The sequence below is a fragment of the Poeciliopsis prolifica genome, unplaced genomic scaffold (genome assembly GCF_027474105.1).
Source record: "Poeciliopsis prolifica strain line A6 unplaced genomic scaffold, Auburn_PproV2 SCAFFOLD038, whole genome shotgun sequence".
In the NCBI taxonomy this organism is placed as follows: domain Eukaryota; kingdom Metazoa; phylum Chordata; class Actinopteri; order Cyprinodontiformes; family Poeciliidae; genus Poeciliopsis; species Poeciliopsis prolifica.
Window position 1 is genome coordinate 1,916,817 of NW_026562413.1, and position 24,181 is coordinate 1,940,997.

At 38.0% G+C, this 24,181-nt stretch overlaps 4 protein-coding genes across 15 annotated transcripts in view; 3 read left to right on the forward strand and 1 right to left on the reverse strand.

Moving 5' to 3' along the window:
• The first annotated feature begins 1,126 nt into the window (after positions 1–1,126).
• Positions 1,127–3,181, forward strand: rpz2 (rapunzel 2). The gene is made up of 2 exons (XM_055054096.1): positions 1,127–1,227; positions 2,188–3,181. The coding sequence occupies exons 1-2, from the start codon at positions 1,131–1,133 to the stop codon at positions 2,892–2,894; spliced, it is 804 nt and encodes a 267-aa protein (XP_054910071.1). The 5' UTR covers positions 1,127–1,130; the 3' UTR covers positions 2,895–3,181.
• A 1,218-nt stretch (positions 3,182–4,399) lies between these two features.
• Positions 4,400–14,358, forward strand: krit1 (KRIT1 ankyrin repeat containing). 2 transcript variants are annotated; one of them, XM_055054077.1, is made up of 18 exons: positions 4,400–4,416; positions 4,775–4,928; positions 6,702–6,871; positions 6,946–7,099; positions 7,170–7,262; positions 7,897–8,026; positions 8,114–8,357; positions 8,448–8,557; positions 9,225–9,368; positions 9,935–10,091; positions 10,174–10,281; positions 10,523–10,679; positions 11,452–11,603; positions 12,527–12,693; positions 12,803–12,890; positions 12,970–13,176; positions 13,658–13,774; positions 14,036–14,358. In XM_055054077.1, the coding sequence occupies exons 3-18, from the start codon at positions 6,770–6,772 to the stop codon at positions 14,123–14,125; spliced, it is 2,220 nt and encodes a 739-aa protein (XP_054910052.1). In that variant the 5' UTR covers positions 4,400–4,416; positions 4,775–4,928; positions 6,702–6,769; the 3' UTR covers positions 14,126–14,358. The 2 variants fall into 2 exon arrangements, with proteins under 2 accessions (XP_054910052.1, XP_054910051.1); XM_055054076.1 differs by lacking the exon at positions 4,400–4,416 and having other exon boundaries at positions 4,678–4,928.
• Positions 14,359–14,983: 625 nt separating this feature from the next.
• LOC129375175 (lanosterol 14-alpha demethylase) lies at positions 14,984–20,352 on the forward strand. Its single transcript, XM_055054088.1, has 10 exons — positions 14,984–15,339; positions 15,436–15,534; positions 16,012–16,188; positions 16,266–16,392; positions 16,916–17,090; positions 17,198–17,317; positions 17,400–17,595; positions 17,710–17,805; positions 17,919–18,078; positions 18,359–20,352. The coding sequence occupies exons 1-10, from the start codon at positions 15,178–15,180 to the stop codon at positions 18,535–18,537; spliced, it is 1,491 nt and encodes a 496-aa protein (XP_054910063.1). The 5' UTR covers positions 14,984–15,177; the 3' UTR covers positions 18,538–20,352.
• A 1,053-nt stretch (positions 20,353–21,405) lies between these two features.
• Positions 21,406–24,181, reverse strand: part of akap9 (A kinase (PRKA) anchor protein 9) — a 78,632-nt gene continuing 75,856 nt past the window's right edge. For 10 of the 11 annotated variants that reach the window (XM_055053648.1, XM_055053645.1, XM_055053643.1 and 7 more), the window contains 5 exons: positions 23,894–24,126; positions 23,731–23,813; positions 23,495–23,639; positions 22,429–22,559; positions 21,406–21,944 (listed from right to left, as the gene is read on the reverse strand). In XM_055053648.1, coding sequence (XP_054909623.1) covers positions 21,901–21,944; positions 22,429–22,559; positions 23,495–23,639; positions 23,731–23,813; positions 23,894–24,126 — 636 coding nt within the window. In that variant the 3' untranslated portion in view covers positions 21,406–21,900. The remainder of the gene's footprint in view (positions 21,945–22,428; positions 22,560–23,494; positions 23,640–23,730; positions 23,814–23,893; positions 24,127–24,181) is intronic. The other variant, XM_055053649.1, reaches the window with a different exon arrangement.

Sequence of the window (24,181 nt, forward strand, 5' to 3'; positions counted from 1 at the left end):
TAGGAAAAGACAGGCTTTCTTCCAGAAAAACCTGTTCTACTTGCTGGAAAAAAACTGTCAGTTGTTTCATTATCTGTTTGTTTATTTATACATATTTTTATATATTCATATTTAAAGTTAGTTTCTTCTTATAAGCAGAAACCCTTGTTTTAAAAAATTCACAACTTTTACTGGAAGGTAGTGCAGTCAGTGTTGCTTATGAAAAAATAATAATGAAGAGGCACAAACAAAAACAGAAAAAGATTGTATTTAAATGTAAACTTACAATCTGAGAAAAAGGTGTTGGTGTTATCACAGTTTTAGGTTTTATTTTTGAGACATTTGAACTTTTAGCCAGAGAACTGTACTTTAATAAACATAAGGTTAATTTAACATACAAAACCAAAAATTTTTCTGGTCATCAAGTCAAAGTAGTAATCCTTAACAGTGTATATTGCTATCTGTAGCTATTCTGTAGCCCTCAGGATTGGGATACATATTGTTTTAAATCAACGTACTGCAATAACAACCTTTATCACGACATTAATTCCTTTGTGCATTTGTTATAAGTAAATAGAAATAAGGGGGGAAAAAATTTAAATATAAGGTCAAGTATGATTTTAAGCAACAGATTAACTTTTGTGTGGTCGACTTGTTTTTATTTTGTGTATTTTAACTAATTTATTTTTATCATTTTGCTTACTTTGTGTTGATGGAGTTAGAAATAAAATAAAACCACAGACTTATTTTACATAGATAAAAGTCCATTTATAGAAATATAGTGTTTAGTCTATTCTCATTCTAGTGCTCTGTCACACGTTTTAAAAACTGACGTCAATCCTGTAATTAAAATGAAAACAAAGCAAGCAAAAATGTATGAGAAGAATTTTAATGAGCTCTTAGATTAAAAAAAAAAAAGTATTTGAATACGTGTCAATAAGTATGTTTTGCTTTCATTTCTCTTTACTACAAATTTCCTCCGTGTGTGGTTTCTCGGTTCAGGTATGAGGATGGGAGAAACTAATTACTAAAATGAAGGTCAAAAAGCCTGTGGTTAGAACTCCAGTGACGCAGATGAAGGAAGTCCTCCTCAACCAATCAGAACAGGTCCGCCTCCAGCCACTTCCTGATACTTATGCCCTTATTTGGCAATGAGGGGTTGGCTTTGGCTAACTGGTGTGGAAAATGGTGGCAAGGAGATCCAGACAGCGGCTGTAGTCGGACGGGACACAAACAGTTTTATCTCTGGTGAGTAAACACGGCGGGCCTTTCTGACTGTTTATCTCTGATCGGGAGGAGTTTTAGGATCTTTGTGTGATAGCTGGGTCCAGCTGGGAACCGACAGGATCGTGGCAGGTTCAGTCATGTTAAGCAGCAGGAAATCAGGAAATGGGAGCTTGAGAACAAACGCATCTGGAGTTTCACATTGAAGCAGGCAGCTACCAGAGGCTGTTTTAGGATGCTAAACAACTTTCCTGGATTAGAAGGTCATGAACCTGCCGGCATTTTCCTCGTTTCCAGTTCGGCTTGTGTTAGTAGAGATGGGGACACACCTACTGTTGTTTCTGAGTTATTTTTCCAGCAGAACAAGACTGAGCGGGATGATTAATGTCACAACTATGACAGGGATCCAATACAACACGATTTGTGCTGAGGTCCCAATAATTTAGTTTAGTCTGTGTAAAATAATACTGGAGCCATTAAAAACACTGCCTCTTTCTGGTGTATGTTAGCAACATTCGTATATGGTTTTATATATAAATGCTTTACATATTAACATGGGATTCTCCATATCTTTGACAATTGTTATTCCTTTTTAGTGGTTTGGAATAAATGTCAGATAGGTAAAAACATCATCCAACCTAGAAGCAATTATATTATATTACATTTAAAAACACAGTGATGGAAAATATTCTGCCTTGATGTTAGTTTTTTTAGGGTAAATATTGCAATAAAATTCTTAAATGGAGATGAAAACTGTTTCCAAATGTCTGATAGACTATTTTGTTGGGGAAGAAAATCAGTTGATTTAAAAAAAAAAAATTATGTTATTTTACTTCTAAACATTACACCTTTGAGTTGATTTTTAAAAACGTCTTAACTCAGAGTTTGGTACAAGGTCACAAAATATCTTTTTTGGCATTTGGGAAATAATATTGTTGAACGACGTATAATTTTTGTATTATATTCAATCTATTTATCCTCCAGAGTCAATCAGACTTGCAGTTATGGCTGATGCTCAACAAATCAAGAAAACCGCAGCAAAAGTCTTGTGCTGTGTGGAGAAAGTGTCTTCCTTTGCCTCCTCCATCGACCCCATCTTTGGCGTCGTCTCTTCTCTGGTTGGTGTGGCAAGAAAGGGCCTGGCGGATGATGAGAGCCACGCCTTAGACAAAGACTTTCAGGCAATCCACGCCAAACTGGAGAGCATCTCCGAGAAAAACAATCAATGCCTCAGACAGATCCGCATCGACGAGGTGAACGAAACATACGGGAAGTATGAGGAGTACATCAAGCACCAGTACAATGCCTTCAACAGCATGGTGGCCCAGGTGAAGAAAGACCCAGACAATGCCCAGAGGTACATGGAGACCTTTGAAAAGATTTACGAAAGAGACAAGTCAGATCTGGGCCTGGATGTGTTCTATCGCGGTGTGATGGGTGTAAAAACGGTGTTTGGAAGAGCTCTGCTGGATGTGTACTTCGATAACTGCAAGGGAGACCACGAAATCATGGAGCGCCATTGCTCTCATATTGCGCATCTCTTCCATATGGGCCTCATTGCATTGATGGGGTTCACTGCTGTCACTGAGGATGATGAAGACGAGGTGCGCGAAAAGTGGGCCAAGAGGGTGTCTGAGATCCAGATGAAGATGGAAGACGTTCTCAAACAGTGTAAAACCAACTCGACCTGAACCAAGAAAGAAAGAATGTTCTCTGGATTTGCTGCCAGAGAACATCCTGGCAGCAAATCCAGACTAGTCTTAAGCAGGAAAAATAATTAGTTATGTAATATTTAAAAAAATATGTACACTTATAGAAAAACCAAAGCCATGTTACATGTGCGCATGGGTGCTTCGCATCGACTCAATTTGTTATGACCAATATAACTGTATGCTGCTTTGTGTCACATCTCAATAAATGCTGAAGTTTTATACAATCTGTTCAACTTAATGAATAAATTATTGTCAAAGTTGCTCCATTTTTGTTTCCAGATTACTTTCTCCAGCTCACAATCTGTATGTCAAATACAGGAGACAGAAAATAAACGCAAGCCTGATTGAGCTGGCTAAAACACTTAATCTGAAAAGGAGAGTTCACTCCCTAAAGCCACTCTTCCTTTTTAACAAAGCGCAGATAGAACTCAAATGTATCCATCCGTATGTTATATAAAAACATCATTTCCTCAAAAGTGACTCATAATCCATCTATTGAACGTGGTTGAGTAAAAACTGGTTTTGGGAGTAACCAAAATGTATGATTCATCTTCTTGGTGTCGAAATATTTTTCTGTCATTGTTGAATGTGACAATGAAAATGGGGTGGCTTGATGTTCAGCAGTAATAAAAACTTGTCATCATGAGTTATTGTTAGGCGGAGCTTTTTTTAGAGTCAAACTTTTATGTTGCCGTGTAAGGGAAACTTAAACCATAGGTATTTGAGGTATGATGAGCTTGTGTAAAAACACTGTTACGTGGTATTCACACAAATATTTGGAATAAAAATGTATGTTTACCATTATTTAAATAAAAAAAGAAGCAATATTGCTACTTTGATACTGCCAAAGATTGTAGTCTAGTATTAAAGAGAAGCAGCAAAGCAAATGAGGTTGATTAGCAGAGGTTGTCCACAACTCATAGTGTCATTCATGAGTTTGTATCAAATATTGTCTCTGCTGTGCGTAAACTGAGCTGTTGGCATTTAATGACACTCCTGAGACTGCTCTGCAGCAACAATCTTCAGTCAGAGGCCTCTTAAAATGTCTTGCCAAACTGACTGCTACTGGAGATCCTTCCTAACAATATCCACAGTGACTGAAGATACTTGGATGATATGAGTTAAGATGTTTCATTTTCCTTTGGGCTATAGGGCTTCTAAAAAAATTACTCTAAAAAAAGAATAGAACAAAATGTAAAAAATGTAGCAATAGATTTCAAGAGCTAATTGTGCAATATACTACACCTTTGACTCTTTTTACTCTTCATAGATTAACACTGACAGCATAAATCCTCCATTGATCACTTTTATTAATGTGCTGGAATCTAACTTAATAAGCAAGGCTTCCACTTTAAAAAAGAAATTGCAGTTGCTTGTTTTGTGTATATTTATTAATTTACCACATACTCATTTTCAGATAAAGCTAGTTTACTTCCTGTTTTGTGTTTTTCCAAGACGTTCGATGGTTGCCTAGTAACCGTGGTAAGCTAACTAGCAACAGGTTAGTATGAGCTTATTTTAGCTGTTGAGAGGAAACAACACAACACTAATGACGATGAGAACAATGATCGCCCCAATATGTTTGTAATGTTTTAGTGCATTATTTATGCTTAAAATAAATGTTATGGAAATTTCGTTTTTATCTATTTGGTTTAGATTAAGCTTGAGTTTGACCGATTTTGCTAGTAATTTGTGGTGGTTTTCGGGTAAAAACATAAGAACGCGTCACCCTGCTGCACCTGCTCTACCTCAGCACCAGAGGTCGCTGTTGTGCTGCAGCAGCAGCTGCCGCCGCCCGCCTCATTGAAACGTAACGTGATTCCTCTGTTTGTGTCTGCAACCCTGCCCTGACTGAAAAGGCCTACGACTGCTTCAAGGTCCCCCAGAAACTCCGCTCTCTCCGGTCGGTGACCTGGAGAAACTTTCTGGCCCCGACTTGCGTGTCAAAGCCGCAGAAAGCCACCGGGGGAGCCGAGCGGAAGAGAAGCTCGGTCCGTTTCAGGAGCGGACTCGGTGAGTTTCAGCTGATTGTGGAGCGGAAAACGGGGTAGCACCCTCTGCTAAACAACAAGCTGATGGAGCAACTGCACTTTATTTGGTCCTGACGAGAAAACATATGTAAACACGCTACACCTGACAGGAGAGCGTGCGTTCAAGAATAGGATATATATTATAGTTTATGAAAACAAAACAAAACAGTTTGAAGTTAACAGTTTGATTTCCGGGGCGTGACCTTCCTTTGAACTCAAGTCGCTTTGTGAGATGTTGGTTATTTTCATCCCTTGAATATTAATGTATTACTAAATAAATAACAATTACAGGAATTCTATTGGTTTACAATGTAAACTTTAAGGAAGTTTGACAAAATCTGAAGTAGTTTTTAGGTCGATAAAAGCCTCAACGACTTTGTTGTGGTTGATATTGATTACTGCATTTGACTCCATGTGACTGCTTGAAATATGTTTAATACATTAAAGTAAATAAGCTAAGCAATAACTCAATCTGCTTTTTTGTTGTTGTTATATTTTTCCAAATTTGTGCAAAAATTAGTAATGAACCCCTGATAAATAATGGCTTGTTTCTAGAGGTTTTTAATTTGAGCTTTATGACCTAAAAAACAATATTCAAGTTAATTTGTTTAATTTTATTGTTAGTTTTTATCATGTATACAGCTTCTTCCTGTTTTGAGTAAAGCTACAAAAATTTTAATCTCTATCTTTCTGTGTAAATTGGACAACAAAAGTCAAGAAAACCAAAATACATAATTATTATAAGTATGAAAACAAAAGTATCTTAAAAATCACATCTAGAAAAAAGTGGAATTGTTTGAGCATAAATTCAAAAGTTGAGAAATGTTATAAAAACATTTCTGAAGAGAAGGAAATAGAAACAAGATTTTGAGTAGAAACATGATAATATATTTATTTTTTGATGTGAATGTACATGGATTGAATTCAGCATTTACTTAAAGTTAGAATGAAACAGTTAATTGGATATATTGTGATTACTCCATTATTGAAATAATCGTCAACTAATTTATTAATCTGATTAATTGTCAACTGGAGTATTCAGACTAAAAATGTCGATTTGCTGGGAAAAAAAACATGTAAAATAATAATAAAAAAATGGACAAAATGGAAAATATATACCTTTTGCATAAACATTTTTCAGATTCACTAGAGGAATGCTGAGTAAGAAATAAAATGTTATTTTTTTAATTGAAAGAAATTTAATTATTTGATTGAGTTGTATGTTTCTAATATTGTACTAAAAAGCCTTAAATGGTTAAATAAAAAATATATAGTGTCCCATTTGTTTGAATCTCATTCATCATCAGAATATTCAATTACTGAAATAATAGTTGTGCCCAAGGGTAAATCTTATGTAATGTTTACAAAGTGGATTATAAGCCTGGCAGGCCACCAGGCTTCACTTGAGCCTCCACCTGGCTTAGGTTTGTTATTTATTTTAGGGGTCTTTTGTAATCATTGCCTTTTTTACGGCTTTATAGTTGGTGTTTAGGTATTAATCTTCCAGTCTTCTAGTAACGCATAACTATCAGGTGATATTTTAAAATTTGCTGTCAACTTTAAACGTCTTTCGTACTTAAAAACATGGCGGCTGGCTGGATGAATGACTGCTCTTGAGCTCAGAGCACTGGGCTTAGTAAGTTTTCTGGGGGAAACCCTGTTTACATTTATGATTGAAATGTATATCTAAAAAAATAATATATTTTTCTAGGTGTTGCATGAGAAAAAGCAGCTTTGATGCTTTCTGTTGTTTTAGACATGCCTCTACTCGGTATCTGGCCTCCCTGTTGGACAGTAACCTGCGCCTGAGGAAAAGACGGCACAATGGGCAACGAGGACAGCTCAGAAGACGTCTATGTTGCCGTCATTCGTCCAAAGAACCAAGTCAGCCTGACTTCAAAGGAATACAGGGCCAAAGCTTATGAGGTATGCCGAGCTAGAATTAAATATTTCTAGGATTTGTTTAATAATTCAGTCTTTTTTCCCTTTGGCTTGTGAAGATCCTGTTGAAAGAAGTGCCTTTGGAGGGGAAGGAGAAGAAGCGGAAGAAAGTCCTTCTGGTGACAAAAATTAAGCTAGGAGACAAATCTAAATCCATATTGGATTATGTTGACGAAACTATAAAACCAATCTCCAATAACCAAAGCTTCATAGGTGAGGATGAGACTGGCTCGCACAAACTCATTGTCTGACAACCTGAGAACTCAAGAGTTTTACTTTGCAGGAAAGCGTGTGGTGCACATGAAGAAATTTATCCTTGAAGGAGACAATGAAGAGAAAGAAGCTTCTCTGTTTGTGGTGCCAGTCAGCGTTAAAGGTGAGTTTAAAATGGTTTCACTGTTTTTTATTTTTCACATTTTGTCATGTTTTGTGTGACAGACCAACACAAAGTAGTGCTTGATTGTGATGTGGAATAAGAATGTTTTTTTGGGATAAGTTTTTACCAGTTTTGCAAAGTCTCTCAGTCAGTACAGTGTAGGGTTGATCTGTCGACTGGTTTTGGGATTTAATAATAGCTGGACAGCAAAAGGTGCTTAATTTGAGGTCTATTTCACAGAATTTGAACCGGATGAAGCTTAAACTATGCCGTGGTACTCAGGCGCTACAGGAATCATTCACAAGAAATTTTAAAATATCATTTGATATTTATGGATTTTTGGAAGACTGGAAGATTAAAACCTAAGCACCAACTGTTATATCAATCATTAAAAAAAACAACTGATAAATTAACAATGCCAAGCCTGGTGGGGGCACAAGTAGGCTGCCAGGCTTATAATACACTGAGGGAAATCCTGAATTCTTACATGAACAATAATAACATTTAACTTGTATGCTTTCTTTGTTTTCACTTCCATGAAGACCAAATTTGTGGCTCTCAATGTGAATGATTTAGAGAAGTGTTGATACTTGTGGATGACGCTGTAGTTGTATTAATGAGTCTTCCTGCACAGATAACAGCAAACCCATCCACGTCTCTGGGAGCCCCAGCTTCTACTGTTTCCAGGACATCATGCGTGTGTGCAGTGAGACCAGCCCTCACTTCTGCTCCATCACATCCAAGATGCTCCTGGCTTTAGATAAGTGAGGACACTTCCTTATTATCCTGCTGGCTGTGTTGGGATGAGTAGATCAGGCTTGAGTTTTTCTGTTTTTTTTCCACCACTGCAGATGGTTAGCGGAGCAGCACACCGTCCCCCACGCCATCCCCGCCCTTTTCAGGCCGGCTCCTGTTGAGCGAGTCAAAACCAACGTGAACAACCCGGCCTACAGCAGCGAGGGGAAACTGAGTGACGAGGGTCTGCACATGGGCTACACCGCTCTGGAGATCAAGAGCAAGATGATGTCACTGGAGAAAGCGGACATGTGCATCCTGAATCCTCTGTTTGGCTCGGACCTGCAGTACACTAACCGGGTCAGAGAGCTCATTTCTCAGAAACCAGATACTGTTTTCATCGCAGCTTCTCTTTCTGTTGGAACCATGATGATCTCTCTCTTGTTCCAGGTGGATAAAGTTATCATTAACCCTTACTTTGGTCTCGGAGCACCGGACTATTCCAAGATCCAAATCCCCAAGAGGGATAAATGGCAGCATAACTGCGTGGGGGAAGACAAGTGAGGCTTTAATTCTGACATAAACAACAATAACGTTTATCGTTCAAATGATTAATCATGATTATTATTGAAGTAGTCACTGATTAATCCAGACTCAAAAAAGGGACAATCAAGGCAGTAATTAAGCCAAAATAGCAAGAGGAATAGAGACATTTGCATTTAATGTAAAAAAAAAAAATCAGTTTATAAGTCTGTTCTATGTAAAACTCCTTAAGTGGCATAGTTTTAGTTTCTACCGGATCAAATTATGTAATAAATAATATATTAAATTAAGGACATCTATTAATTGGTGAATCCAAAAAATAAACGGATCACCTCAACACTGTTTTGTTGCAGAAAGAGTTGAGCTTTTCACATGTTGATGTTAGAAGTATGTTTTTAACTGCAAATGCATCATTTGCTACAAATGATCAGTCAGATGTTTATTTTCTTATTAAAAAGAGTTTGAATTGTTTATTTGCACATTTTTATGCATTTCTAGTATTGTGTAAATAAGACATAAGTGGTTCAAGTAAAAAAACCTACAAAATGTGCAAATTTTTGCATCAGATAAATCATTTAATCATCAGGATAATCAATTACTAAATAATCTTTTAATTGCAGCTGTGATTTACCATCAGATTTATCTTTCCAGCTCAAACCTGAGGAATTGTTTTCATTTCCACAGGGATCACCAGTGGGTAGACGACTTTCCTCTGCACCGCAGCGCCTGTGAAGGAGACACAGAGCTGCTTTCCAAGCTCCTTGACAGCGGCTTCTCAGTCAAGCAGCTGGACAGCGACCACTGGGCCCCCATACACTACGCCTGCTGGTGGGTCAAGCCTCCAGCGTCGTATAGCGTCTTAGACTGAAAACTTCTTGTTTTGGGTCAATCACTAAAATTATTTCCATTTACTAAATGCCAGAAAATGCAGTTTTGCTGTTTTTACTTTCATTGTATTTTGTGTTTTAGTATTTAATGTGAGCATAACATGATGTGTTTCAATATATTACGAATATGTATAAGTACTGATAGTAGAATTACTTATTTATCTGTATAATTGGAATAATGATAATCATAATCCATCAAATTTATATAGCGCTTTTTTGGACACTTGTAGACTTCTTCACAAGAGAAAAGAAAATGCTAAAAAATATATAATTTTATTTTAAGTAACGTTTTTGAAATTGTGGGATGTTTTTGTTAAATTATTATTTTGTTCTTGAACCACTTTTGCCAAGTCAACAACTTTCGTGCTTTATTTAGTAACATTTCAGACAAAACATTGGTATCGGCCAAAATTGGAATCGGCAGGTAAAGCTTTTTAAAAGATCCGTAATCGGCCAGAAAACTGCAATTGTTGCACTCCTCTTTGACATACATTTGATTTATTTAAGGCACGGTAAAGTGGAGTCAACAAAAATATTGCTGGAGAAAGGAAAATGCAACCCCAACCTGCTGAACGGGCAGCTCAGCTCACCGCTGCACTTTGCAGCCAGAGGAGGCCATGCTGAGATAGTGAAGCTCCTCCTGCAGCACCCGGAGATCGACCGGGTAGGAAAACCAGAAACTGTGGTTCCTTCTGCTATTGTTTTTGTCTTAAAGTCGATTCTTATGGTGACTTTTCTGACCCCAGCACATAGAGGACCAGCAGAAGAGATCGCCACTCCAGGTGTGTGAGGAGAACAAACAGAATGAGTGGGAGGAAACAATACAACTTCTGCAGCAAGCTAACAGCAAACCAGTGAGTTTTTTTCTTTTTTGAGGAATATATCAGTTTAAGAGGTGCAAATACTACAGAATAATTTACATACTTTTTCAACTTTTGAGGTTTGAGGAGTATGAATACGTTTTCAAGCCAGTCTAAAATCTACATGGTTGAAAATGTAAAGAAATTTAGCAGTTTTAACCACTAGATGGTGCTGTTTATTCAAAAACGGTCTCAAGCTAACCCACAAGTTTTACTGCTTATTTGTGTTTTTCAGTATGAAAAGGTGCGGATATATCGCATGGACGGCTCCTATCGCTCTGTGGAGCTGAAACACGGCAACAACACAACTGTGCAGCAGATAATGGAGGGCATGCGGCTTTCCCAGGAGACCCAGCAGTACTTCACCATTTGGATCTGCTCAGAAAACCTCCGTGAGTCACATCCTTCGTCTTTTAATAGCCACTATGTAATATGTATAGTTTTCTCTTGGATGATTTGAAATGTATATTAAAAATGCAATCCTTTGAACGTTTGAATGTTTTTAATACTGGTGGGGCTAAAAGTTTTAATTGAGTTAATTGTGGGGGTCTGTAATTAATTTTAATGTAATTTTATTTGAAAACCTTTTTGCTGCTAAATTATTGAATGAATAAGCAAATGAGCTCAACAACTAATGTATTTATTATTTTTAATCTGTTATTCATCCATCTTACTGGTGCGAAGTGATTTTATTCCCATTCAAATTTCAGTAGTTTCCAATCACATATGTACAACTTCTGTGAAAAAGTACTTTTTTAGGAATTTGGCCGCTAACATTAGCATTGGAGGTATCTATACTGCTCGCATTGAGCTGCTATCTTTAGCTTGAATAACTTCAGTGACGACCAACTCTTTATTTTCTCAACTTACACCAAACAATATTATTTTCTAGCATCTTATATAAGATTGTTTTTGACACAAAAATTAACTCCCTGTCGTCCATTGTGGTTGTTTCCGCTTGTGCGTCAGATTTACGGGTGTTCCAGAAACACAATACAAAGGTTGGGACTTTTGTTTAAAATAAAAGAAAATGCAATCAATTGGGTTTCATTTGTTAATGTTTTAAAATCTGTGTATTTATTTATTTGAAATCAACGTGTTAAATTCGTGTTAAGTGTTGTCAGGAACAGATAACAGAACGATTTGTGTGTGTTTGTGTGTCAGACCTGCAGCTGAAGCCGTACCACAAACCTCTGCAGCATCTGCGGATCTGGACGGAGATTGTGACGGATTTGACGGTCCTGGATCCTCAGAGGGAAAGTCCGCAACTCTTCCTTCGCAGAGACGTACGACTGCCTCTTGAAATAGAGAAGAAGGTACGACAGAGTTTGAATTAAACTTACTGTTTACAGTCTTTACTTTGATAGTCGGAAGCTGCATTTCCACTGACCATAAAACTCGAAAAATTGGAATTATGAAAAACAAATTTGCTTAGATATATTAATTGAAAAAACTGAAACTAGGATGACGTGGTTTTTACGGGCCTTCTTAAAAGAAAAAAGGAAAATTTTGAACTCCAAAAGTTGAATATTTGCAACAAAAACAATGAAATTTTATGCTAATGCTATACATTTTCTGAAAAAAATAAGTTCTCAAATTTATTAACTTTTGAAACGCAAAACTTTCCAAGTTTTTTTTAAATTTTTTTTTAGAAAATTTTATATAAAATATTTTGAGGTTTTTTTGTGGAAATTTTCAATCTTTCAAAATTTTAGAGTTTAATGTCGAAATTTCCGAGTTTTGGTTTGTGGAAATTTTCTCCTCTTTTAAAAATCTAATATAACCCTATATAAATGCTTTCCAGCTGTAAATTTATGTTTTCGCAAAACTGCAAAAACACAGGTTTGAAACGCCATGCAGCAACATGCTTATTTGTATTTCTGTAAATGCAGTTCATCACCAGAGGTTCACTAAAAGTCAAATTTATCATTGAAAAGTTGAATCCAAAACTCTTACAGTGTACCCCAAAATGCCACATATATACATAGTCTTTCACAAGTCCAGGGGGTTTGTTACTCCAATGTCGAAATATTTACATCCATCGCTCTCATGCCCTTTAATGACTTATTGTGTGACCAAGTTTTTTCATGTGTGATTTTAATTTAATTTCTTATGTAATGGAAACGCTGTAATTGCAAAAAAAATAAATAAATGTTTTTTTAACATTAGCCAAACATTTTGTGCACATTTGTTGCTGCTTGTCTGTAAATGTTCCTTACCTGCCACTGTTTTACATCAGGTGGAAGATCCGCTGGCCATCCTCATCCTGTTTGATGAGGCCCGTCATTGCCTGCTGAAGGGCTACTTTCCCGCCCCGGACAGTAAACTGATTACTCTGGCAAGCCTCCTTCTGCAGATCATCTATGGCAACTATGAGAGCAAGAAGCACAAGCAGGGCTTTCTCAAGTAGGACTGATTTCACATCTTATAGCCACTCCATATGATTATCCAGTGTTTCTCTGGTATTTAAAGTTCAGCTATTGAAGCAACGTCTCTAATTTGTTTACTTGAACAGCGAGGAAAACTTGAAGTCAATCGTGCCGATATTAAAGGTGAAAAGCAAAGCGTACCACTGGACCAACAGGATTCTGCATGAATACAAAGTACATTTTTATTTTTTTATTATTTCGGGTCAGTCGTAAAATCCTCCCCGAAGCTGAACCCTCCATCGTTCTCCACCAGGCTCTGAGCACCAGCGAGGGAGTGAGCAAAGAGATGCACCACCTGCAGAGACTCTTCTTACAAAACTGCTGGGATATCCCAACCTACGGAGCAGCTTTCTTCACTGGCCAGGTCTACACCAAGGCCAGCGCGAGCAACCACAAGGTCATCCGAGTGTACGTCGGGGTCAACACCAAGGGCCTGCACCTCATGAACATGGAGACAAAGGTACCAAAAACAGTGCACTTTAGCCAAACATTTTGTGCACATTTGTTGCTGCTTCTCTGTAAATGTTGTCTGTAAACTATTTTTTGTAGTGCAAAAAATATTCACATTATATGAATCCAAATATGATTTGCAACATGGTTTCAAATGTAAAAAACAAGCTAAAAAAAGAGGTATTTTTCTAAAGCAAACATGGGCGTTAGGGTTATAAGTGTAAATAACTTTAAATTGTTTTATTGTATTTGATTATTTTTTTGTTTTGGACTGAGTAACTTCCATAAGAAAATTATGTATATATATTTTAATACATTGCAGTGATTATGAGGAGTGATTTAGTTCAATTTGATGTGTAGGACAGGCATCAATAAAAGCCTTGTGTCTCTGACTTTACATTTTCTGTCAAGCTGTTTAAACTGTTGTAGTGTTATTTGATGACTGACTGGATAAAAAAAATCAATAAATTTCTTCTTTCTTTCTGTCGCAGGTCCTTCTCATCAGCTTGGAGTATGGCACGTTCATGTGGCAGCTCGGACATGCTGACCAGTACTTCCAGATCCACAGCGGGGACAACAAAATGAACTTCATCGTGCACACGAAACAGGTAACGGCTCCAGAGCATCTAGAGATTCAGCTGGGTTCAGGTTTCAGGCGTTGGAGTCGTCTTCAGGAACATGTGGTTTGTTTGCTTTGACTTCAGCTCAAATTTTATCTGAACGTCCTTCGAATTTACTTTGGATGTGCAACTTTTTAGAGTTCTCCGCTCAGAGAACAGATAAAACCTTAGCCTGAAATGCCAGTCGAAGCGAAGGATGAAAAGTTTTATCTTTAAAGTGATTTCCTTTTGTTCCTTGTGTTTTTCTAGGCGGGCCTAATTGTGAAGCTTTTAATGAAACTTAGTGGACACATGACTCACACTGATAAAGGCCCTACGGATAAATACGCCTACGGCTGAGGACATTTCCGGAAACCAGATCTGCCAAAGACCTGAAAGCACATCCTTGCTACTGACCTTCATCATCTGACTACAATAGTTCTGGACAAAGACTCTCCACAACAGCCTTAATTTGTACAACAATCAGACTTCTACGTGTCCTGACATGCCTTTGTGTATTATGAGTCCAGCGTTTGGATCTACGTAAATATGGTTTATTATTTAATGTTTGCTTTAATAAACAGATATATGAAGATTTGTCTGTAATCTGTGTTTAACCAAAGTCAATAGAAGACTCTACATAATATAAAAAACATCACTGACCCCTTAGGAGTAAATAAATGTGAATAAATGTATTGCAGTAAAAACAAGAAAATCCCACTATTCCACTATGCACAAACATGTTATGTTTTTATGTCGTAGATACATTTTTGATGGACTTTAACTAGTTTGTTAGCTAAATACATCTAAAAACTTGCCGACTGTGGATATGATTGACACTGGTTGTTTAAAGAATGCCTTACTGTCTTTTTTTTTTTCTTTAATTAAATTTTGCAAATGTTTTTTTTAAACACCAGTAAAATCACGTCCACAGCAGCAGGCAGATTACTCATTAACTTGGCCGGTGACGAGTTCATTAAACAAGACTCGTTTCAGGAAGATACGGTCAGTTCTGAGGTTCGGCAGAATCAGCCCGAACTAAAAGCGACACTGACGTGTTTTCTATCAACCGAATACACTTTTATTAAAGAAAAGTGATCAAAAAGTCAATCAACTCCATCGAACGGACGCTGCCATGACATCATATAGCAAGACATCGCTTCAGGTACCAACAACCAATCACAATCGCAGCTGCTTGACTGACACGTGTCCGGCAGCCAATCAAAACCCGTAAAAGGTCAGGCGGGGGCGGAACTGGAAGTGACAGGTAGCAACGGTCCATACTGCGAAGACCATCAGACCAGCTGAACAGGGATAAGACTCCGCGGTCGGACGCCCCTCTGGCTCTTTGTGCTTCAGCTGCCGGAGAGAGAAGGAAACTTTTCTGCGCTGTGGTTGTTGAGGGCCTGAAAATGTCGAAGCAGTTTTACCAGCTGAGCTCCGCGCTGCTCGGGGACACAGTGGGTAAAATGAACGAGAACCTGACCTCCCTGGTTCTGGCTGCGTCTCTGTTCACTCTGACTTTGGGTTATGTCTCCAAAAGGCTGCTCAAGGAGGCTGAAGACAAAGACGCGGTAATATGCAGTTGTGCTAAATATTAACTGTTTTAACTGTAAAAAAAAAAAAAAATCAGGTTTATATTAACTATAATTGATGTTTTGTTGTTACAGAAATATCCCCCACACATCCCCTCCAGCATCCCATTCCTTGGGCATGCCATTGCTTTTGGAAAAAGTCCAATTGAATTCCTGGAAAATGCTTATGAAAAAGTAAGTATTGATCCAACATCATTGTCTGTACGTCCAAACTATAGATATTTAAGTAAGAAACGTGTCAACTTTGAGGCAATGCAGAGTCAAATATTTAATTTGCGTTACAACTTCAAATTTAAATGCTTTTGTTGAGATTTTATGTGATGTATAAACCAAAAGAAATGGAAATTAAATAATGTAGCTCACTTTTCCTCATGATGTGCCATTTTCAGTTGGACATCATTGCTTATTTAGGAGACTTTTGAAATCAGTTTTATCTCAATTTTATGGCAGAACGTTGTTGTTTTCTGCCAAAGGCATTAATAATATAGTTGTAACAAGCAATATAGTTGTAACAAGCAAACCTGCTTTTACGGTACTTTGGTCCAACCAAAAGCCTGAGTTTCAGCCAAAACATTATAATAAATCAACCATTACTTCAGTTTTCTATTAGAATTTTCATTCATTTACTGAGTTTTGTTTCACTCCCTCTAGTATGGTCCCGTGTTTAGCTTCACCATGGTGGGGAAAACTTTCACTTACTTGCTGGGCAGTGACGCGGCCACCCTTATGTTCAACAGCAAGAATGAAGACCTGAACGCAGAAGACGTCTACTCCAAACTGACGACCCCAGTGTTCGGGAAAGGAGTAGCATACGACGTCCCGAACCCTGTGAGATTACATCAAGTGATTTAGAGGTCAACATGAAATCAGAGTTTAGATTTAATGACTCTTTTGTGCTGTTGCAGATTTTTCTGGAGCAGAAAAAGATGCTGAAAACTGGACTGAACATTGCTCATTTTAAAGAGCATGTGAAGTTAATTGAGACAGAAACCGTTGATTATTTCAGGAGATGGGGAGACAGTGGAGAGAGAAGTAAGCTGCTTTGCTGTTTGAAGTCTTATTATACATATGTGCATTGGGTGCAAATATATTGAAAATATAATCTGAATTTTTAACAAGATGTATGGTCTACAATGAAATGACATGCCACAAAATGGAGTTGAGTAAAGAAACAATGGTGTCATCTGCAAAATGGCAAACCTTATCTGACAAAAACAGAATTAAAATTATTTAATTAACCTAGAGAAACTCTTTAAAATTTCCATAAACTGCCTCTTTAAAGTTCAATTATTTTGGTTATTGCTTTACTGGCTGATTTTATTTTGTCACTAGATCATGGCTTAAAAGGCACCTATGATCTTAAAAGCAAACCATTGAAATTGCTGTTTGAATTTTCACAGTTAATGTACCAAAATTCACAAATTGTTCTCCAGGAGTCTGTGCTTTATAGTTGGATAATTCAAGCCCAAATTTGATAGATATGCCTGAGTTGGAATTGCAGAAAATGAATAAGACCCAACGAGTTTTAACCCTTTAAATTCTTTTCATGCATCAGATCTGTTTGAGGCGTTTTCGGAGCTGATCATCCTGACCGCCAGCTCATGCCTCCATGGGAAGGAGATCCGCAGCATGTTGAATGAACAAGTGGCTCAGCTCTACACCGACTTGGACGGGGGGTTCAGCCACGCCGCTTGGCTTCTGCCCACCTGGGTTCCTCTCCCAAGCTTCAGGTAGTAAGGGTTAGCTGCACGTTTAGTGTTTAATCTGCCACTGAGGTACTTGTCTAAAATGACCGAGAGACGCCTAAATCCTGCTTGGTAATTATTTTTTGTTTTAGGAAACGAGACAGAGCTCATAGAGAGATCAAGAACATCTTCTACAAGGTGATTGAAAAGCGGAGAAAATCTGGAGAGACAACCGACGACATCCTGCAGACTCTCATCGATGCTACATACAAGTGAGATACCATTATACCTACAGACAGTTTATCTTAAAATACCAAAACAGAACATTTGGACTAAACTAATTTCACTTTGCAGAGATGGTCGGCCGCTGACCGATGATGAAATTGCAGGGATGCTGATTGGTCTCCTCCTGGCGGGTCAGCACACATCGTCTACCACCAGCGCCTGGTTGGGGTTCTTCTTGGCCCGGGACAAAGCTCTGCAGGATCACTGCTACGCCGAGCAGAAGGCCGTGTGTGGAGAAGATCTGCCTCCGCTCGACTTTGATCAGGTCAGAGCCAATTAGTAACGACTCGGTTTTATTAACGACATCCATATTCGATTCATATAAGACCTGCCAGAAATAACTTTAATTGGACCGGTCTCCAATGTTACTGTTTTTCAGCTGAAGGATCTGAACTTGTTGGAGCGCTGCCTGAAGGAGACACTGAGGCTCCGGCCACCTATAATGACCATGATGAGGATGGCTCGCACACCTCAGGTGAATCCAGCACTTATAGATCACCTATACTTCTGTCTCTACATGCTTTCATTACTTCCAAATCCTGTTTAAGGAACATTAATGCCAAAACAAGTGTCCACATGTCTGTTTAGACTGCTGCAGGATACACCATCCCCGTCGGCCACCAGGTCTGCGTCTCCCCAACCGTCAACCACCGCCTGCGCGACACCTGGATGGACAGGATGGAGTTCCGGCCAGAGCGGTACCTCAACGACACTGCCGACAAGTTCGCCTACATCCCATTTGGCGCCGGTAAGAGGAACCACAGTGATGACTTTTAAACCACTACTCCTCTGAGTCTGCATAACAATTAATCTACTTACAATAAATTATCAATTAATGGTTTATTTGATTAAAATGAAAAGTATAGCCCTTTACATTGTGGAAAGCCATTTTGAAACTTTTATGAATAAACTCAAATATTTAAGAAAATGGCTGCTCACAAATGAATATTTAGTTAACTTTAGATTAACTCATTAATCGATAACTTGCAACACTTTGTGTAACCCTTGCCATCCTCTACCATCTTCAGGTCGCCACCGCTGCATTGGGGAGAACTTCGCCTACGTCCAGATCAAAACCATCTGGTCCACGTTGCTGCGCATGTACGAGTTTGAACTGGTGGATGGATATTTCCCCTCAATCAACTACACAACGATGATTCACACCCCGCATAACCCCGTCATCAGATACAAGAGGAGGAAGCAGTGAGAGACGGAGGGTAGATGAAGAGAGAATCAAAGACTTTCATAAACTTCTTGGTTTGGTTTTAATTGAAGTTCTGACATCCTGGGACTGGAAGGAAATACAGATTTATGCTCCCAGTGTCAGCCCTGCAGTAAGTCTGAAGTCTAGAATGTCAGCATCATTTTCGATGCTTCCTTTGTACGCTCCACAAAGCTATTGTGAGTTTTCATGAGTGGAAATCATATGGGAAGAAAAGTAACCGTCTTCCTTAACAGCGTCTCTACAATCGCTTAATTTCTGACATCTGAAATTAATTTTCTAGAGGAGGGAAAAAACTCATCCATGCACAAGGAGAACATGCTTCTAGTTCACATTTTAACTCACGTTTTCCTCACTATGTAAACCCTCATCATGTCATAGAAAAACTGAGTGTCTTCAGTCAGAGGCTTCTTCAAATGCACTGTAATACAGACTGCTACAGAAGATCTTTCCTATCACAGCTATCCTCATTCCTTCAACTCACGTGCCTGGTAGTGGGATAAAATTGGGTAATTTTTTTTTGTCTCATTTTAAGTTATTTCTAACTTTAATTTTTTTCCTTGAGACAAAATAACCTATCTTTGCCATTTTCTGACTGATTAAAATCAACACGTATATTTTGCCGACTTGTCTGCCATTTTGAAGAGTAACAATAAGAATATTGTCTTTGTCAAATTGTGTTTAACACCGGGTAACGGGAAGTCATTACCAATTAAATGTTTGAATAAAACGTTTTTTATGAAAAACAATTTCCTGAAGTGAGATTTTTCCCCCCCACTAACTGAATAAACATTCTCATTATAAATAGCGTTAGCTCATGCTACTGGGGTTTCCCCGAAAATTATTAGTGATTTTGTCCATTTTTCAGGAGACAGCTTTCTGCATGTTTCCCAAACAAATGTAAGACTTTTAGAGGGTATTATGGAATAATTTTAAGACTTATATCTCCACAAAAATTTATGAATATTGTTGAAATAATATTTTAAATTAGCACAATACTGCACAGGATAGTTTTGATACATATGAAATATACCATAGAAAGTTAAAGTACACTCTACATTCACATAAATTGAGATAAAGATCCAAACTAAAACAACTGCTGAATCTCTGAACTTATATAAATTCTTAGGGAGGATTCTACAGAAAAGACAGGCCTAGAATCTCTTTAGACAGAGTCTGTCTGCCAGCAATTAACAAATTCCTTAGCATGGTTCAAAAGTTCACTAGGATCTTAAAACTTTTTATAAATAATTTTATCTATATTAGAATTAACTATATTTCTTTAAGCATGTTTTTAATTAGTTACTTATTAGATCCAAACTTATAGTCATTATTTAGCATTACATTGTGTGCAAGCTTGGTTAAAAATACAAACTACTTTCTTGTGGAAACATTTTGAGGCACAGATAGCGCTGCAGCTGCAATCATATATCAAACTGGACAGCGGCTGATACGAGAAGGGTTTGCCGTATATCTGCTTTTGGGGCTCTTTAGCAGGAGGTAATAAAATTAACATTGAGACAGCCCACACAAAGGAAAAGAACACCTCCTAATGCATATATTTAAATGAGGAGATTACGCATTCTATAAAATGATTTGGTTTACAGCAGAAGTTGGAATCTCTTTGTGCTGAGTGAGAGTTTTCCCGGAGGATGCATCTTCTGTTATACTTTTGTCTTTTTTACTCAGTTCTTTGTCTCTGTTTTGTAATATCTTGGACTTTTGATATTCTAGGTGAGAGGCTTATTGTAAAGTTCTTCTTGGATTGATTTTCTCTGGATAAAACTCTGAATATCTGAAGTCTGACGTCGTATGATTGCTCTTTTCTCTCTGCACACTTACACAGACACAGGAATTCGGGACTAAGAATTAATTAACGAGCTAAGATCAAGTTCTTCATCTTTTTAATTCTTAACAATATCGACCTATTTGCACTTACCTGGGAGACGTTAGAAAACTAGCTAGGCTATGTTAGCAGCTAGCTAACGGTAGCCTCCTTGGTCTGGGTGCGACTCAAACGTTTCCCTGAGGAAAAGACCCGCGAAACACAAAAACATGAATAAATGACATTAAATAGTTATGTAAAGAAATTAAAAACTCGAGAGCAGAGCCTCCAAATCAGGAGGAGCCAGTTGAGACGTTTCGGGCCTGACGCGTCCAAGACCCAGGAAAGGAGGGACAAAGTACTATTTTACTTATTTAAGGGGGAAAAAATGAACAAAAACTAATTTATCACTCTGACTGGTAGAAATAATAATCACTTCATTGGAACCCAGGTAACAGAATGAGGTAGGCCAAAAGGTCTCAAAAACAATCTAAAGTTTATAGTAGTTGTCACAGGTTTAGACTGAATTTGCACTATATAACTTTAATTAAAATATTTTTTTACATATTTGTTAAAATTATTATTGTTGTGACAGTATAATCTGGGGGAAAAAAACAAAGTTCATCATCTTCTCCTAATACTAACAGTGGAAATAAACTGCTGGATAAACAACCAATCAGAGTCCAGAGGATGCGCTGTCAATCACTCTTGTGTTCACTCCCTTCCCTTTGGTCTCTTTTCACTACAGTTGGATCACCACTACATAGCCTGCCACAAAAGCTAAGGCTAGTTAGCATAGCCACCGATGATGGTGGATAAATGGTTTTCCTGTAATGGTAAGCTGTCTCTTCAGCATTGATTGACAGCGCTAAGACCTTCCTCTCGGCTTTGATTGTTTTTGACTGCATTTTTTGACATGCATCTTGAACTTTATCTCTGGAAATGTTTAAAAATATCGTTAGCACAGCTATCAGTACAGCATTGTTTTTCTTTTTAATTGATAGCTGAAACAAAACAACAGAAACCCCTTTGAAATAATGTAATCCTCTTTATTTTCAGTTTTTGACAAAATACCCCAAAAATTCAAAGCTCCTACTCTTTACAAAAATACGTTCTCTACAAATGTCTCCCTTTAGTCTGCCCAGTCTAAACAAAACACAGTGTAGTGAAGAACATCCAGTAGCAGCCTCATCAACAGTAAACCCAAACATTCTCAACGCAACGCTTCACCCACGCAACAACAAACATATAAATTAACCACGAAACGTCTTTAAATTAGCATCAGACAAATATACATGATTGAAGATCATCCACAACAAAGAGGCAGATTAAATTACAAACATCGCTGTGTTTCAAGTGCCGGCGACACAAAGCCTGGATACAACAAGTCGTACGCTAATATAAAAATGTGTTTTGGTCCATGTGGAGAGACACAGTTCACAGCAGGATGATAGAAAACAGCAGAGCGCTCCGCACGAGAAAAGGCAACTGAGTTTCTTCAAGCCAAAGTAGTCGGTCAGCGTCTATCTTCTCAAGCCAAAGTGCAATTGAGCGTATGAAGAAGCACCTGTGGGAGTAAAGAGACGATCGTGTCAATCTGGCGTAAGATGCTATGTCGGTATGATATTTGACCCTTATCAACTGAAAGGCGTCGCCACATTTTTAGAAGCCATCTTTGCGGTAACATAACTCTGAGATATTTTGTGCTATCTGAAAATGTCCAGCGGTTTCTGAAAGGGGAGACGTTGCACTTTTCAGCCAATATCAGGTTATTACAGTAATTTAATTCCTGCTGTTGCAGGGAGCATTTTACTTTGATTTACTTTCATAAGTCAGTAAATAGACGGTAAATTGCGAAAATAACTTGCAAGATGTGGATACATTCGCAAATATATTTACTCACAGGACCTTCAAAAAACTTCATACAATTAAAATAAGCAAAAATATCCATGCGAAGATTTAAAACTTAAAAGGATTGACACATGAACAAACTTGTCTCTACATGAGTTCAGATGTTTGTTTGGTTCAGTGCGATGCGCGGTGCCGGTTACCTGATGTCACGCCGCCCAGCCTCCTCTGCAGAGCCTCCAGCCTGGAGATGTAGTCGGTTAGCGCGCGGTCCGGGTCGTAGCTCTGCAGGTGAGAACAGGTCAGAGCGCCGTGATCCCCCGCCGTGTGGAACCTGCACAAAGAAAAACATTTTTTAAAAAATGTCATCAACTTGTATTTGAATGTTAATGTGTTAAAGGCTTAAAATTATTTGATAACTTTGAGGTTTAATAAGTGTTTATTAAGCTTTAAAACTTCACACGAAGACGAGAATAATTCAGAACCAGAATGGAAATGATAAATTTAACATAAGATCTGAAAACTTATGTGCGTCATGTCACAGCTGTACTCACTTTACTATCAAAATATCCAGAAAACACTGAAAATACAGAGACAATATCAAAACCAGCATCCAATTTATATGGTTAACTAATTATACAAAAACACCAAAATATCCTAAAAGAAAATAGATTATAATCTGTATTTAATGTTGAGGAATTGTATTAGCTAATGATTAAAGTAGTAATAGATTATTTGATCTACTAATCTGACGATTAAATTGTTAATCTGCACATTTCTCATTTAACCACTTAGGCCTTTTTATGGAATATTACAGATACTCTAAATTATGCAAATAAACAAATAATAATTATTTTATCTCCTAAAATGCAATAACATAAAAGCATCTGCAGCTAAAAGACACTTTTAACATAAAGATGTGAAAAATTCACTGTTTTTTGGTTGATTTAACATCAATACAGCTGCTCTGTTCATTTATATTTTGGATAAACTGATTCATAATTGGATAGCAAAAGAAGCTTGATGTTTTACTTTATTACATTTTTTGTTTACAAAATTTGAACCTTGTGAAGTTAAAACTACTTTGAGTTCAGGGTAGGACATATTTACAGAAAAAGTTGTTTTTTGTTATTTTAAATGCAAAATTTAGGTATTTTTTGTAATGTAGCCTAATTACAGCTCTGATGGTCTTTTTCTCCAGTTAACATTTAATCTGCGACTAAATTAGTTCATTATTTGAATAATTGAATAAATTAAGTATTATCTTACCTGTGGTGTGAGGAAGAGACGCCTGACCGTGGAGATTCCCGCCCACTTCTTCCTCTGCTGCTGGACACTCCTCCTCCTGCTCCTCTGTCTCTGTACATGTCCACACTACCTGGGTGAAGATATGGTGAGTCTCTCACATCTGAACCTGAAAAAGATTTTAAAAACCATAAGAATTCATCCTAAAATTACTTCAGGAAAAGCAAAACGGCATAATTTTACCGGTCTGTTTCTCTGACCTGTTCCGTTTTTGCTGATGTTGCAGGAAGCCGTGGAGCTCATCCCCGTCGCCTTGTGCCATCGCTTCACAAGGAAACGCATTCTACGTAAGAAAAGCATTCAGTCAACCATTCAGTTCCTTTATAAGTCCACAGTCGTGAGCCTCCGCAGCAAACGGCCCACCTGGAGAGGGCGATGGACACCCTGACGGCTGAGCGGAAGCGGCTTAATCCCTGGCGGCGCTGGCTGAACAACTCCAGGCTGGAGAGCGAAGGCCGGCCGCCCATCTTGGACAGGAGCGACAGAGTGGCTTCTTCACACTCCTGGAAGCCGCCAAGCAGCAGCAGCAGATACTTCTTCTGGTAGATCAGCGCTTTCCTGAAGCTTTCTGACCTCAGGTACTTCCCGTACATCCTCTGCAGGACCGACAGAGGAGAAGAGTCGGAAACAAGCTTGTGGTAAACAGCTGAT